We start from the raw sequence: 16,858 nt of genomic DNA on the forward strand, positions 1-16,858 counted from the left end.
GATCATGACCTGAGCCGAAGGCAGAGGCTCTAACCCACTGAGCCACCCAGGTGCCCCGGCTATCTACCTTTAAATAAAATGTCCCGAGTGCCCCACCCTCATCCCTGGAAATCAGGGACTCCCCACATGCTCCAACAACATGTTGCAGTTTTCTCTGTCACATTCATACACACTGGTACAGACCGTATTTCCACATCTGCCCCCCACCTCAGTCTCCTCCACACTGGAATGTGCAATCCGAGCAAAGCAAAGACTCAGCCTGGTTATCTTTGAGCCCATGACCCTCCTCCCTTCCTCAGCACATCCCCAAGTTCAGGGTGGCGATGAAAGTCATGACCTTTGGGGCAATTCCAGCCCTGAGGAGTGAGGTCCTGAGGAACACATGACCCCGACACAGAAGTCACTCTCTCTGGCTCCAGCTCCTCACAAGCACTGTGAGGACAGTCCTCGCTGCGCCTGGCTTTGTAAGGGTTAAATGAGGGAGTCCATGGAAAATGCTTAGCCCACTTCTGGAATGAGGACTGGAGAAGCCTTCAGTAAATGCTGGCTGTCACTATTATCTGGGTAAATAATCCTCTTCCCGCAGAAGCAGGAGAGGGCTAATAACATGCATATAAAGGATGGATAAAAGTTCCTGAGCCACAGAATAAGTGGTGTTTTTTTTTTTTTTTTTTTTTTTTTTTTTTTAATGAACAGATAAGATCCAGGGATTTATATGTTATTTTACCGTGCTTCCTAATGCCGGTCTCACACACTCACCATCCTCACTGAACTTGACCTCAGCAGGAGATAAGTGTATGCACAGCCTAATTCCAGATAAACTAAGCAAAGCAAAAGTAATGGCAGCTGCTCTGTCCTGACCGGTAATCTCAGCATAACCGTCAGAAAATTAGGAAGTTAATGACAGGGCCCTCTTGTTCTCTCTGTACTGGGATTTAGGATTTGCCTATTTGGCATTTCAAGGCTTCATTGCAACCTTTAAGAGTCTGAACTGCTTCGGCTATGTTTACACAACAGGCCATGGTCTCAGAGGATGGTTTATGAGAAAGATTCCGAAACCCAGAGGCATCAGGCACAAGTCAGAAACCTCAGCTGTGAATTACTCCCAGCAATAACACCTAAGAGGCTTACAGAGTTCTTCCTCCGGCAAACGGGTGATCAGCTTACTTCTTAATTGTGTTGCTTGAAATCCATGAACCCAGAGGATAATCAGACGCCAAACAAAGTTCACCCCAGAAAACTCAAACCCATCTCTGCCCTCCTCTCTATGGATTTCTAGCGCATTAATGAGGTTTTGTGCTTGGAGGGTTCTACAGGTCTTGCAAGCAAAGCCTTCTTTGAAGATGACATCATATTTTCTTGGATAGCTGGGGCCTCTGATTTATCAAGCGCAGACAAACACTTTACAAGCATGAATTGTAAAACTAGAAATAGACTGGAGACAGAAAAGTAAAATCAAGAAGTAAAATTTTCCCTGGCAAAGACAGCCCCTGCCCTGGGCTCCTGCCTTGGATCACTCCAGCCATGCTCAACTCTACACAGTTCTCTGGCACTCACACCTCCATGTCATTGTGTATATCATGACGTGTACCCAGGAAAACCTTTATCCCCTTCTTTTATCTAAATGACTCTGACTTTACATCTGAAACATGGTCCAAGCCTCAGCCCCAAGGCTGATTTCCCCTTGCAGTCCAATTACCTGTCCTTTCACTGTGCTTTCTGTAGGCTTTTCACAACCATGCCACTTGGCCACCCTAATGAAATCTTCGACTTACTAGGGACACTCTTGCCTCAAAGCAATGGTCGTCAACAAGAGACAACTTTTCCCCCCACCCAACAGTGGACTTCTGACAATGTCTGGAGTCACATTTGACTGACATAACTTGGCAGGTGTTCTTGGCCTCTGGTGGGTCAAAGCCAGGGATGCTGCTAGATGTGTTACAAACACATAGGGCAGCCCCTGACAACAAAGAATGATCCCACCCCAAATGCCCATGTTGTTGAGTCTGAGAAACTAAAAGGTAAGCTATTTGTCTGCAAACCATACTTTGATCAATTATCTAGCATCTAACACAGCTCCTGCCATGTTGTAAGCACTGAAAGCATTATTTGGATGTTGAATGAATGAAGGAATACAATATGTGATCTTCTGTTAATAAAATGCATCCAACCTCAGCTGAGAGAGGGAGTGCTGTATGGTGCAAAGAGTGAACTTGGAGCAAGAGACCTACGTTCAAACCTCTGCTTTGTAGTTAATATTTCAGCTTAGTTAAGTCATTAGCTCTTTCGGATTTAGTTTTTCCACCTATAAAGTAGAGCTGATGTTATTTATTTATTCAACAAGAATGTGTTCTACACCTTGTAAATAATAGGCTCTTGGTAATTTGCTGAGGATATAGTGGTAACTGAAACAGATATGGTTTTTGGTCTCCAGTGAGCTTATAATGAGGTCAGGAAGATATACAAACAGATGCATAGATTGCTAGAAATCTGACCAAGAAACAAAGAAGTGCAGTCATGGAGTTTAACAGGAGGTTGACTTTGATGGAGTGATAAGGAAAGGTCTCTTGAGTGGATGGGAAGACCAATTAAGTGGCCAGTCTCAGTAGTCCGGGATTAAAATGATGGTGGTCCAGATGGGAAAGCTAAGACCTGAAGGGTGAAAAGACGCCAGACTACAAAGAAAAGGGGTGAGCACTCCTTGGGCAGAAAAAATCATCTGCTGGTGTAAGGGGCATGAACACTGGGCTTGTGTGACAGATGGCCAGAACATTATGAATGAAGGGTAGAGGGGCACAAGTTGAGGTCAGAGGCCAGATCAGCAGGGATTCTAGAAATAGGATTCAGAATTAAGAACAGAAAACAGAAATTTCTGTTTGATTTTAAGGGTACCTGGAGGCCAATAAAAGTTTTAAGAAGGGGAGAGTATTCCAACTAGCATTTAAGAAAGAACACCCATGTTCAAAGCAGCGTTATTGACAATGCCAGAAGGTGGAAACAACCCTAAAGTCTGTCAAGGAATGAATGGATAAATAAAATGTGGTACATCCACGCTGTGGAATATCACTCAGCCTTAGAAAAGAAGGAAATTCAGACCCATGCTACAATTCATCTTGAGAACATTATGTAAAATGAAATAAGCCAGTAATGAAAAGACAAATAGTATATAATTCTGCTTCTCTGAGGTATCTGGGATAGTCAAGTTCATAGAGACAGAAAGTAGAATGGTGCTTGTCAGGGGCTGTAGGGAGCAGAAAACGAGGAGTTGTTTTTCATGGGTAGAGTTTCCGGGCGTTTCACAAGACCAAGACATTCTGGAGACTGGTTGCACAACAATGTGAATATATACTTGAACTTGAATATACTCATGAGTATATAGTAACACTACATACTTGAAAGTGATTAAGTTGATAATTTTTCTGTTATATGTATGTAACCACAATCAAAATTAAAAAAAAAAATTAAAAGGACACAGTGGCTGCTTGGTCATGAGTTGGAGGGGAATGAGGACCAAAAAAGACCAGTGAGAAGTCACTGAAGTTTTCCAGAGAAGACAAGCTGGTGGTTTGAACCAGGGTGGTCACGGTGGGAGCAGACTAGAACTTTGACTTGTATTTGGAATAGAACCACAGTAGTCTTTCCTGATGGACTCCATGTGGGTCATGAGGGAAAGAGATGGATAAGGAGACACTATTAGGTTTCTAACTACACAAATGGGTGGATGGTAATGCCATTGTTTCAGCTGGGAACCAAAAAATTGGGGGGGGGGATTTGGAAAAGAAACCAAAAGTTGAGCTTGGCAGTCCCTTTCCATGACACATACGGAACCACATACATACACACTTCGTACGAGACTGTCATGTGAGGCAGATTTTACTAAATTGTGAGAATTTGCCTCACAGCTCAAATAACTTAAAATTGAATATTAGATATCACTTCTAAAATAGAAGTTGATTTTGCTTTGTATTTGCATAAAGAAACTAGAAGGAAAGATTCCCTAGAAATTTAAAAAAAAAATGATGTGAGCAGGGTGGGAAGGTGGAAAAGGGCTCATGGGATACAAGCTGGACCACATTTCACTATATGGCTCTACATTATTTTGATTTATAAACCATGCAGATGGGTTTTTCCCCCAGAAAATTAAAAGTAAAAGATGAAATTAAATTAAAAAGTGATTTAGCCACTCTCCACCAGGAATTGCTCAGTGGTTCGGCCATCCTGCTGGATTCTGATGCCCCTATACACTCCCAAGGTTCCTGCTAAAACACTCCCTCTAGGTTGAGTCCTACCTTGCTCCAGTGTAAGTTTTTCTCACTCCCAACTCAATTAAACTCTTTTGTCCCTAATTTCAAATTCAGCTCTACCCTCATTTTTTCCACATTAAAAACTCATAAAAGCATTCATTAAGGCATAAAGAGAGACCTAGGAGTGGAACTTTTAAAAGCAATTCCTGCCCCACCCTTCCATCCCAGATATGGAATAAGATGGTGGTAGTGGGGAGTGGTTCTCAACGAGGCTGGGAAACCATGGAGAAGTTGGAAGGGAGAAAACCCAGCAGGTGAGTGAAAGAATGTCAAAGGCAAACTGCTCTTAGTGAACAACTTCCCCTGGGACCAACTTGACTCTATTCCCTACCCTCCTCATGCCACCTTTGTTGGGCATGTGTGTCCAGGAAAACCTAATAAAACTTAAATTAAAAAGCAAACAGAAAAACAAAAGTTCAGCTTGGGATGTGTTAGGAAGGAAGTTCAGCTTGGGATGTGTTAGGAAGGAAGATTGAGAGGTGTCCCATCAAGTAAACATTTGTGGATTTTGTCTTTCTTATCTGTAGTTATACTCCCTACAATGGTTTCTGGGACACAGGAGGGTCTTCACAAATAATCACTGAACAAGAGGATGGATGGATGGATGGATGGATGGATGGATGGATGGATGGACGAGAGATGGATGGATGGATGGATGGATGGATGGACGAGAGATGGATGGATGGATGGATGGATGGAGGGATGATGGATGGATGGATGGATGGATGGATGGATGGAGGGATGGAGGGATGGATGGAGGGATGGATGGATGGATGGATGGGTGGACGAGAGATGGATGGATGGATGGATGCATGCATGCATGGATGGATTGGTGAGGGATGGGGATGATGGGCACACCAAGAGTACAGGGTCACTGCAGCAAGAGAAGAGTCTTTTGGAGAAGAGGTCAATCTGTCTTGAGTTATTTGTTGTGAGAGCCCCACAGACACAGACTAAGTGACCAGCACAGAACAGTCAATCCTACCTGTAGGGCTTAAAGCCTTAAGTTTGTCCCTACTCTCCCTCATCCTTTCATCTTTCCAGATGGAAAGGGTGGGGCCTTATACAAGACCTGCAGCCCTCTTTTAGATGCTTCCTTTAGTGCCACAGTCTGCCCCAGAAAAGACTGAGAAGGCAAAGAGATAAAGAAAACAAACAAGAAAAATCCAAAAAACAAAACAACTGTCAACCTGTCACCATCCATGTGCCAAACCTTTGAGGGTCTGGTGTCCTATTTTTTAGTCTCTGAGAAAAGGCTATGAATGCAAATTGCTATCTCAACTCTGTTTCTTTTTAATCAAGTGGGAAATCTTAACTGGGGATTAGATGACAATGGAGATACAGAAGATACAGCAGGTGTCAGGGGCCTGAACTTGACAGGCCCTCAATGAACGGCATCAATGTTGAGGAAGACAGTGATGATTTCTCTAGGCTCTCACATTGTTCACAGTGGGTCTGGCAGAACCAATTAACTCACATCCTTTGTTTCTAGATACAAAATAAATTTCTCTGTCCAGAAATGAAGACACATTTATTTAGGCATTTTGTGCATTTTCCTTGAACATCTGCATGCTGTTCTTCCTTATTGCACTGGCATTCCTAGTGATTTCTCAGATAAGAAAGATGGTCAGTGGAAAGATCACAGGCCTAGGCACCGGTGTTTGTTCGTTTGAAGGCTGAAAGCATGAAGAAGGAAGGAACAAAATTAGGGTCTTACTCCCTCCCTTAGCCCAGTGAGAAGCTACTCAGTCCTTGGCAGACTAAAGCAAAGTGTCTCTGTAAATCTTTTCCCAATGTCCTGCTACAGGCAGAACTCAGAGTTCCCTTCTTTCCTTGTTCTCTCTACCCCTGTGCCGGTAACATTCTCATACCAGCACCCTCCACACCTCACTGTTCTTTCATTAACACTTCTGTCTCTTCGCCAGATTATGAGGTCCAGTTTTCTGGGAATCTCCAGGGTGTGACACAAAGCAGGGCTTTTAAAGAAAGGAAGGAACGAAAGAAGGCAGGAGAGTGAAAGGGAGGAGAAAAGTATTGCAAAGCTAGAATTCAGAGCTATGGTGATGTGACTCCTAAGTCAGACCTGCGCTATGTAGAAAAGCCTAGAAATGTGGATGCCCATCAGGATAATAATAGTGATCATGACAAAGGCAAACCCTGTGTAGTACTTGTCTTGGGTAAGTCTCTATTATAAGCATCTAATTCTTACAACAGCCCCAGGAAGTAGGTACTCTCACCATAACTGTTATATTTATGGGGAAACTGAGGCACAGAGGTTTGGCAATGTGTCCAAGAGCATGCAGTCAAAATTCTTAAAAGTGACCCATAACTCTTAGTGCCTAATGCAACAATGTAACATGGGCCCAATTCTGCTCTCGTGGCCACAAACTCATAGCACAGAGGTCCTGAAGTGGCTTAGCCCTTCCCTAGTCTGCCCTCTGCCCTCTAGCAATGAGGCAGACTATCCCAGGGAAGTGGTAGTTCTGAAGGGACTGTCTGGGTTGAGGAAAGATAGGGTCAGATATACAAGGCATGAGGAAGCAGGACTGTGACTGGGTAGGATTGGCTCCTGGGCTACAGAAACAGCTTCATGGCCTAGAAATAACCCTGATGTGTTAATTTGGTTCTCTTGCCTCTGGACAGGTTTGCAAAGTTAGCTGAGCCAATAGCCTACTTGAAATTCCTCTGAGCCATTGCACCTGGGAATGATTCTGGGACATTCGCAGCCGGTGCTCAGAGGACATGCAGACTCACACACTAATGTGAGCGAGGAGTAATACACTTTTCTCTGTTGCTCTCCTAGAAGAATTATTTTCTCCATGTATCCAAATTTCATGTATGAAGAACATATCAGTTGACCAGCACTAATCCCTAGTGAGGGATTATTCCACAGGTATCATTCCAACCAGCCTAGAGGGTTGTTCCTATTGTTAAACCCACTTCACAGATGAGGACATGAGGACAGGAAAGGCTGCTTGAATTGCCCAAGAACACTCAGCTAGTAAGTAGGGCAGCCACGCATTGAGGTCTAATGGTCTGTTTCTGGAGTTTGTTCTGAGCTCCTGTTGCTATGACTACCTCCTAATTCCACCACCTGGTTATTTTTAGTCCCTGGCTAAAGAAGAGACAGAATCAGAGTTCTGGAGGGAGCCAGGTAGACCTAGGAGCCAATCCTATTTGAGTGATTTGGGCTGAGTTCTTTCACCTTGCTGGGACCCTGGGTCTTCATCTGTGTAGGACACACTGAAATGGATCTCTCACAAATGTCCCTCTCAAAATCATGTATCCTGGATGTGCTCAGTGTCCCTATATGCAAACCAATCATGCTTGCCTTTGGCAGATGTGGAAGGCTGAAATGTTTCCCAAAAGATATGCTCAAGGCCTGACCTGATAAGGGTAAATGCGAACTTACTTGGAAATAGAACCTTTGTGGATGTAATCAAGTTGAGACCTGCTCATACTGGAGTAGGGTGAGCTCTTAATCCAATAACTGCTGTCCTTATAAGAGAAAGGAGAGGGCAGCTTGGGTACAGAGACACAGAAGCACAAAGAAGACCATGTAAAAATGGAGGGAGATAACAGAGAGATGGATCCGCGGGGCCAAGGAATGCCAAGGATTACCAGCAACCACCAGAAGCCAGGAGGAGGCAAGGAAGGGTTCTTCCCTATAGCCATTAGAGGGATATGGCTCTGATAACAGCTTGGTTTCAGACATCCAGCCTCCAGAACAGTGAGAGAATAAACTTCTGTTGATTTGCACCACCCAGTTGGTGGTAATTTGTTATGGCAGCCCTGAGGAAACTAAGGCAGCACACAATGAGGGCATAGTGGGTACAGGATGGAACCACACTAGAGAGCTACGACACGGTTTTGTGTGCTAAGGAATGTTGTGTCATGAGTTGACAGGAGACTATATGAATGGTAGGGAGGACCATCTTTCTTTATATTTTTGCAAAGTCATGAAAATGGAATTTCCATACTCTTAGAAGAATTGAGAAGAAACCTCCAGCCCTCTACCGGCTTCTCCCCACGAGAGGAGGTGGATTATCTTGACCCATCTTCTTGAATGAGTAAGCTTCCATATCAAAGGTCAGTTCTGTCTTCAAGGACACGCATGGACTCTCTCTGGCTCTCAGTGCCCCATGGGGTCAGACAATCCCTGGCCCCAGGTATCTGGCTGGGAGTGCCCGCTCTGTGTGCTGGTCTTAAGGCCAAAGTTAGTAGCAAGTGTTAGAATACTCGCTGTTCCTCCCAGAGCCAGTCTTGCCCCACGCAGCAAATGTGGCCTATATTTTGATCTGTTTTTGACTCCAGTTTCTCAGTTAACTCATAATTCAGAGGGAAAGGGGTGCTATAAATAGGCACTCCCCACATTCCAAAAGGAAAATTGAGACTGAGCCCTCAAGACACATTGAGGATCAATCACCCTGAAGTTAAGATTTGAAATTGGTCCAAATCTTAGCCCTACATCCCAGCTACTCTGCAGGCTGGACCTGTGTTGCAGGGTCCGCTTGGCAAGGCAGAACATTAATAGCTATGGAATTGTGTCCAAGACTCTTATTTTGCTCTGGGCAACAATTTTCTCATCAGTAAAATTGGGGGATTGGATTAGCCTCTAAATTCCTGCGCACCTTTAACAGACATTGATTCCAAGGCACAGAAGGAGATTTACTGCCAACATCATCCGTCACCCTGTGAGATCAATTTCAGGTGGCCAGTGTCACAGGGAGAAGGTAAAGTGTGAATTATAGTGTCTGACCAAATGATCCTTCACTCCGTAGGAGACCCTGGCTCTGTGCCTTTCTCTGTCTCCACAGCTTCCTCTCATGTTAAGGACTCCAGCTACAGGGAGCCCAGGAGCTGCAGAAGAAAACAAACAAGCAAAAGGGGACACCTGTGGTGACTGACTGCAGCCACCTAACTGTCTCTGACAACTATGACGACCAGCACGGTGGTGGGACCCACACACCATGGCGCTAACCCAACCAGATCAACTTTCGTTCTTACCACTGCCTACCTGCAGGATCCTGAAAAATCACTTATCTCTTTGAACGTTAGTTTTTTTGTCTGCAAAACAGGGATTCAAAGCAGCATCTTCCCCATTAGGGTGGCTATGATGGCTAGATGTATACAGAATTATACCTGGCAAACAGGAAACACTCTTTATAGGTTATTGTTATTATACTTAAATTCCTTGACCCCAAAGAACTACTTTTGACTGCTAAAGGGGAGAGCTCTGTAAATGGGAGGACATAACAATGAGACAGGAGATAAAGAGGCCTGGGATGAATATCTTCCCTCTCCAAAGATATATACAGAGCAGAAGCGTCCTGAATGCCATTGTGGAGATGGAATTGTTTGAAAATACGAAGTAAACAATATGGCTCAAGCAAGCCGTTATTGTCAACACAGTTACCTGTTTTGAAAATGCACAAAACACTATTTTCTTCCAAACAAATGCCTCTCATTATTGGCCTCGCTTCATGTCGACTGAAAAATTGTGAATGAGGTTTAAAATAATGTCCCTACCATAAATTATGGGTCTTTTCTGGTATAATACATGGATTAAATGAGCCTCAGTATGGTTTATTGTTGATGTTCTTTAATGCAACATTATTTGTAGTTATTTGAAAAATTTTAGGTGGGATTTATGCTGTCATAGGCAGCTATCATTTTTGCCTGCATTATGTTTCTATCCCCTGTTTTCTGGGGTAAAAAGACCCTATTCAAATGAGGAACTGATTCTTCCAACTTCAACCAGGAGGTTCTAATGGGGGCTGCCCCTCCTGGCATCTGGAACCCACACTGCTCACTCTAACAGGTGGACAGAGGCCCCAGAGTTTGTCTAGTCGTAGCCTCTTACTCTCTGAACCATACACATTGTCCAAGGCATGGATATGTGACCAAAATTGGGCCAATCTAAGTGTTCCCTTGGGGTTTCCCAAACAGGCATGGGTGAAGGACAGATAGAGAAGGATGAAAAAAGTCCGTGATCACAGAGCTGCCTGTCTCCACACCTTCATCAGCACGCAGAAAGTCAGTGAGAAAGTGAAACAAGAAAGGAGAAGTGGAACCAAGAGGGGAAAAGAGAAATACCAGAAGAATCCCATTCCTTGTTTCCCAGGGATCTCACCCTCTCTGATGGGTGGCTATGTGAGCCATTACATCTGTCTCTTAGTCCAAGGTCGTTTAAATTGGGTTTATGACACTTGTAGAATAAGACTTTGTCTGTCTGTCCGTCCATCCATCTACTCCCATGCCCACCCACTTTGTTAGTAAGTTAATACTGAAAGTTAATACTGAAAGTTAAATGCTGAAAATACTGAAAGTTAACAAAGTGTTAGGCTGTGTTCCAGGCATTGTTTTAGGTGCTGGAGATAATAACACAGTGATCAAAATAGAGCCCAGCCCCTTGGAGGCATTTTACCTAGTATGGAAGACAGACAAGAAATAAACATACAGTAGATATTCATCAGTGCTAATAATGAAAATAAAGTAGGACCAAGGGCATAGAGACTGATGGGGCACAGGCACAGGGTTAAAGAGGGCCTCTCTTGGGAGGTGACATTGAACAGAGTTCTGAATGAGGTGAAGGAATGAGCTGTATGAAGGCGGGATCTAAGATTTCCTGGCTGAAAGAGCACAAGTGCCAAGTTCCTGGGTCTTCAGACTAACCGAGCTCACTCTCTACCCCTGAGGACAAGCAGGGCATGGTAATCACCCATGCCAGAGTGGGACTCAGCCTGATATGATCCAGTCCAGCCAGAGGGACCCGAATTTGAAATCCCCACCTTGGCTACTTCTGTGTTTGGAGAAGGTGTAAGTTAACTAAATACTTGAGCTCAATGTCACGCAAGTAAAATGATGGTAGAGAACCTCCTTCATTAAGTCATTTGTTCATTCAGCAAATACATTTTGGGGGGAACACCCTATACTTCAGGCACAGTGTTAGCTCATGGTCTAGAGAGGAAGAGAGAATTTAAATTTTGACTGTACACAGAACAAAGGTTTTATTAGGGGAGTGCTGAGTCCTACCTCAGGGTACCACGAGGGGTAAGAAGGGATGAGAGTGTATTTATGACAGCTGCCTCGTTTTTTATGCAAATTAATTAAGACGACCTAGGAAAGTATTCAGATCCTAGTAAGCACACAACAGAAGCTGGTTCTCTTCCTTCTGACTTGCCCCAGAATCATAGATCCCAAGAAGCACAAAATGATCAAGGCTGACTTCTCAGCCATTGTTGGATGTCAGCAGGGCTCAAGTTCCCCAAACAGTCAAAGTAGCCCTGATCTTGGGACTAGAGAAGCTCTTCTCTCTGTTGACCCTTGGAGGGGTGTGGGGACAAGCAACAGATTTATAAGCAACGACGGGATGGAGCTTTCCAATAAGCTGATGAAATTCCTTTTTCCTACCCCCACAGAGAACTGAGAGACATTAAGTCACAGAGAACAGAATACTTTCCTCAGTCCGACATATGAACAGAGGTGTGGACCACCTATGCCTGGAGGGGGCAGTGGGATGAACTCCAATCTGATTCTGGCTATTTAGAAAAAATAATAACTAAGACCAAAACACCAGTTACCTGGCAGCCTGTTGAAGAAGTTAATACAAAGGCTGGAAAACATCCATTGGCAAGGATTCACTTAATGCACATGAACACTGCTCATCATTCTCTCGCCTTGCTCTCTGTCCTCCTGGATAAAGGAACTGGGTCGAGGGTTCCCCCAGAACATTCACCAGGTCTCACGCCCCATCTCCCAGCTTCGCAGCTAAAATCACACCTGGTATCTCACCTGCCAATCCATCAGCCGACCTCTTTGCTGAACAAACCCAAAATACTACACCAGAGCCTGGAAAGGGAGATCGCGTGGCTTACGTAACCGACCTTGCTCTTCTTCCTGGTGGTGGGGCGGGGTGGGGAGGGATGAGCCAGCAAATGGCTGGCAACTCTAACTCCGAGAAATCATGAAATGTGCTTTCCCTCTGCACCCATGGCAGAGCACAGAGTTCTCGAGAGAAGCATGAAGAACACGCTGAGATTCCAGACAGCTTCTTTCTGATAACTGGAGAGCATCTCAACAAACCCTCAGAATGCATCTCCCCAGGCTCCAATTAAGCCAGGAGTGCGTGATCTGATGCACATGTGGTATTTTGCACATACATTCCAATTTGGTTGAATTTTGCTCGTGTCTCCGTAGAAAAGGCTCTCAGGTCTATGGGGTAATTCACTTATAATGTCAACACCTTTATGATTCAAAACTCTGTTGGTCCTAAGAGAAAGAGAGGACAAAGTACCCCTAGGGGAGTCCTGAGACTTAGACTGTGTAACCCTGGGGCTCACAGGCTCTGGATTTGGGGTGAACGTGCCCTCTTTTACGAGAGCATCTCAACTTCAACAGGTGTATCTAGGGGATGCTATCTGAGGTATCTTTCTGCTCTGCCTCTGCAAGCTGGTTCTCTGATGACAAATGTCCCCTGACATTGTCATTGTCAGTCATTCGGCCTCCCTCTACAATCCCCAAATGCCCCTACAGTCCAAACTAGGTCCAGATAAGAAACACTCCATCCATTTGAGGACACACACAAGAGAAGCAGGAAGTCTGAACTGAGCTTCTGTGTGCGAGTTAACTGGTGTGTCTGTAAATGTTTCTTCCAAGAGGGATTCCAGATGGGATAGGGCGTCATGGACCCCATGCAAGAAGATGTGACCGAACTTCCCAAAGGTCACTGTCTTTAAGTGGTTCCCTTATAATGTGGCCTAGGGTCCTGCCACCCCCTCCACTCAAATTCTGTCAGCTGTAGAAAAGCAGCAGTTGAGCCTCGTGTCCAGGAGACAGATGACAAGATCTCACAAGTAGTTTCTCAAAGTAAGAGATTAAAGTACATCTACATTTATAGTTATAAATCTGTAAATAAACTGATATGGGTGAGAGATGGCATTTCTTTACAATCTTGAGCAGGGGCCAGAGTGTCCCTGATGTGGTGACATCTTATTGAGAGGGAGAGAGAAGGGAGGGACACAGAAGTATCCAGAATCCAGAAGCCCACCCTGCCCCTGCAGCAGCCCGGTCAGCTGGGGTTTCCTGGGGATCATGAATGGTCCTCATGATTCACTTTTTGAGGAGGCATCTGTGAACCCGAGAAGCAAAGGCAGCAATATATAATGGAAACAATGTGGTCTTCATATTTAGACCTGAGTTGGAATATTGGTCTTGTGACTTGGTAGCTGTGTGACACAAGGGGGATAACTCAAGACGCTCTGAGCCTCAGTGTCAATCCAGAAATAAGGGCACTAAGGATGGTCTTACAATGTGGTTTTGAGGACCAAGTGAGACAACATATGTAAGAACTCCAGGCACAGAATTCTTGGTGGTCCTGCTCGCCAACTGGCTGTAGCTATGATCACAGCTGAGTTGTCCTTGAGTAAATTAACATGAAAATGGCAGAAGAATACAGTGGTCAGCAACAGCAATGAGCCCTAAACTTGAGCTCAAGACCACCATGCTGCCCCGGGTCCCTACACCATACTGAACTGGCTCCTCTGTCCCAACATCACGGCGGGAAGAAGGGAATTCATGATCAGAAACGTACCTGGCTGCTGCTTCCAGCTGGTCTTTCCTAAGAAGGGATGAGAAAGAAAAATATAGAGAAGGCATAAATTGCATGAACAGCTTCACTTCTCCCCACAATCAGCCCCAAAGCGTCCCTTGAGGAAGGCGAAGGCACACAGTGGTGCTCTTAGGTGAGATGGTGAGTCTGCAGGGGAACCAGTGAATGAACTGACTTTCTCCAGCCAGACCCCAGGTCCCGCCACAAAGGCCTGGCCTTAAGCTCTCAGGGTACCTCCTGCCCATTCATTCATTTACTCACCCAGAGAATGGTTGCCAAGCACCTGCTCGGGCCCAGGCCTCAAGTGGGGCTCAAGGGATTTGTTTAGGGGTGAGGACAGACCAGAAAACCAGGAATTGCATCACTTAGCACCACACCCCACATCACTATCACCATGTCATCATCATCGACATCATCTCCATCTTCGCTAATATTTACTGAGCAATAATTATTAGGCAGATATTATTTTCAGTTCTTTTGATGGATTAACTCACTTAACCCTCATAACAACTCTATGAGGGAAGAAGTATTATCATTCCCATTTTCATGATGACAAAACTGAGGCAGAGAGGTAAAGAACCTTGCTCAAGTTCTCACAGTTAGGAAGTAGCAGAGTCAGGATTTGAACCCAGGTGATCTGGCTCCAGAGCCCACCCTTCTAACTACGAGTGGTATGCACACATTCCAGATACGAAGCCTTTGCCCAGGCTCTGCTTGGAACAGTGTGGTCATCCTTCAAGTTCCAACTGGAAGGGCCCCTCCTGAAATTCCTTTTTTTTTTTTTTTAAGATTTTATTTATTTATTTGACAGAGAGAGAGAGAGAGATCGCAAGCAGGCAAAGCAGCAGGCAGGGGTGGGGGGAAGCAGGTTCCCTGCTGAGCAGAGAGCCTGATGCGGGCTCAATCCCAGGACCCTGAGATCATGACCTGAGCTGAAGGCAGAGGCTTAACCGACTGAGCCACCCAGGAGCCCCGCTCCTGAAATTTCTTATCCATATTCCCAGGGTCTAGGTTGAGCTAAGCTCTTCACATGTGGGACCGGATTCTGATCCCACCATTGTACAATCACATGGTCGTCTCTGAGCTGCTTGGAGCAGAACCTCTGTTGTTTTCAGCTTTGACATCTGAGCATCCCATACCCTGGCACATGGGAAATGCACGATAGATGCTTCATGAATAAGTGGCTTATCCCTGGGATCCGGGAGCAAATGGGGAAGAAATGGGGAGCAAATAAGAGGCACCATGGTAGAGAAGCAGAGGAACTAGCCAAGGGTCTCCAGCTCATGGGTCAGCTCCCTTTCTAATGCCAGGTGGCTTTGGATGGGTCACACATCCTCTGGGCCCATCTCTCTACCTGAAGGATGAGTACAGAAAATGCTCTGCCTTTCTAGAATTCACTGGGTATCTGATTCTGGAAGTAGGGAGGACACTGAGAGGAGAAGGGAAAGGTAGGGGGTGGGTAGAGGGCAGGACCCGTACAGGGGCACCATAGGGAGAAGTGTTAAGGAGATAGAGCCCACCCTCCATTTCCTTTCTTACTCTCCAAGACAAGGATTCCATGCCTTCTCTATTATCACACTTCCCACCTCTCTTCTGCCTCCCAGGCAATGACCTTGACTCATTTCTGACAGAGAGCTGCTTTGTGTCCCCCCCACCGAGTCAGCAACCTCGAACACTTGGCCTGCCCACTCTGCTTCCCTTCTGTTCACACGGATGCAGGGTCCATGACCCTGGCATCAATCTTGTGCTTCAGAACCCATCCTTCTGCCCTGCTCTCTCCTCCAGTCCCTCCCTCCGCACTCTATTCACATCCACCCCTCTCCACTAGACTCTTTCAGTCAAGGCAAGAGCCCTGGCCCCACATTTCACTCCAGCTGGCACCTGCACTTGTTGTCTCCAGGTGCTCATTTCCGTGTCACTCTCTGGTCCTTGCAAGCTGGTCTCTATGCCCATCGCGCCACTGAGATTGCTCCAGGCAAAGCTCCAACAAACTCCAAGGGATAAACACCCAGTGGGCACTTCCCTGACAGTGTCTCCATCAACCTTGTCACAAGATCAGCAGAGCTGACCCCTTTCTGTTCGTTGTTATGTCCCCAGTGCCACACACAGTGCCTTGCACATAAGAGAGGTTCAGTAAACACTTGATGAATGAATGGGATAAATAAAAAATTTTATGACATTCCAGAGTGTTTTAGCCCTGTTGTCACTCACTGACAGGGTTTCCCAGGACTATATTTGGGTGCTTAGTGTCTTTCTTTCTTGCTAGAACATCATTTCTTCCTTCCAGCCCAGACAGCAGAGACTGAACACCTGCTCTGGGCCAGGTACTGTGACAGGTGCTTCCATGCATTGTGTTCAGTTTGACCTTCATGACAAGAATCTTCTGAAATGGGTATAATTATCCTATAACCCTTCCCTCATCTTAATTTTACCCAGTTTTCTCCCCCAAAAACTTTTTCTTCCCTAAGTTACAATGGGCTTTAGCATAACACCTGGGTTCTCATTTTTGTTCCACCACTGACTACAGGGGTGACATTAGGCAAGCTAATTAATCTCACTGATGCCCTGATTCCTCACTGATAATATCTGGGTTATGAAAATGATGTTACCCCTTCTTCTCTTCCAGAGCATTCGAAAGATGAAATGAGCATCTATGAAAGCAGATCCATGTTTCTTGGCCATGGGGAAGGATAGCTACATATGTCCCCTTCTCTATTGCAGAACCCTCCAGCTATCTTGATTCTTGTCAGAGAAGGAACAAGTTCTGGTTAAACAAAAAATAAACTGGGTCTTCTTAGTCAAGTAACTTCTATCTCTTGGGCCTAAGTCTTGACTCCATTTTAGTTCTAATATCTAATGTTTGTCCAATATGGTAGCCTCTAGTCACATATGACTAATTTAAAATTAAATAGAATCTAAAATGTAATTCCTCAGTGGCACTAGT

The 16,858-nt window shown here is 45.1% G+C and overlaps 1 protein-coding gene across 1 annotated transcript in view; it reads right to left on the bottom strand.

The window, feature by feature from the left end:
- The window catches only part of KCNQ3 (potassium voltage-gated channel subfamily Q member 3), a 293,037-nt gene that overhangs the window by 19,851 nt on the left and 256,328 nt on the right, over nt 1-16,858 (bottom strand). The window contains exon 9 of the mRNA XM_032316480.1: nt 13,897-13,923. Coding sequence (XP_032172371.1) covers nt 13,897-13,923 — 27 coding nt within the window. The remainder of the gene's footprint in view (nt 1-13,896; nt 13,924-16,858) is intronic.

The sequence above is a fragment of the Mustela erminea genome, chromosome 16 (genome assembly GCF_009829155.1).
Source record: "Mustela erminea isolate mMusErm1 chromosome 16, mMusErm1.Pri, whole genome shotgun sequence".
Taxonomy (NCBI): Eukaryota; Metazoa; Chordata; class Mammalia; order Carnivora; family Mustelidae; genus Mustela; species Mustela erminea.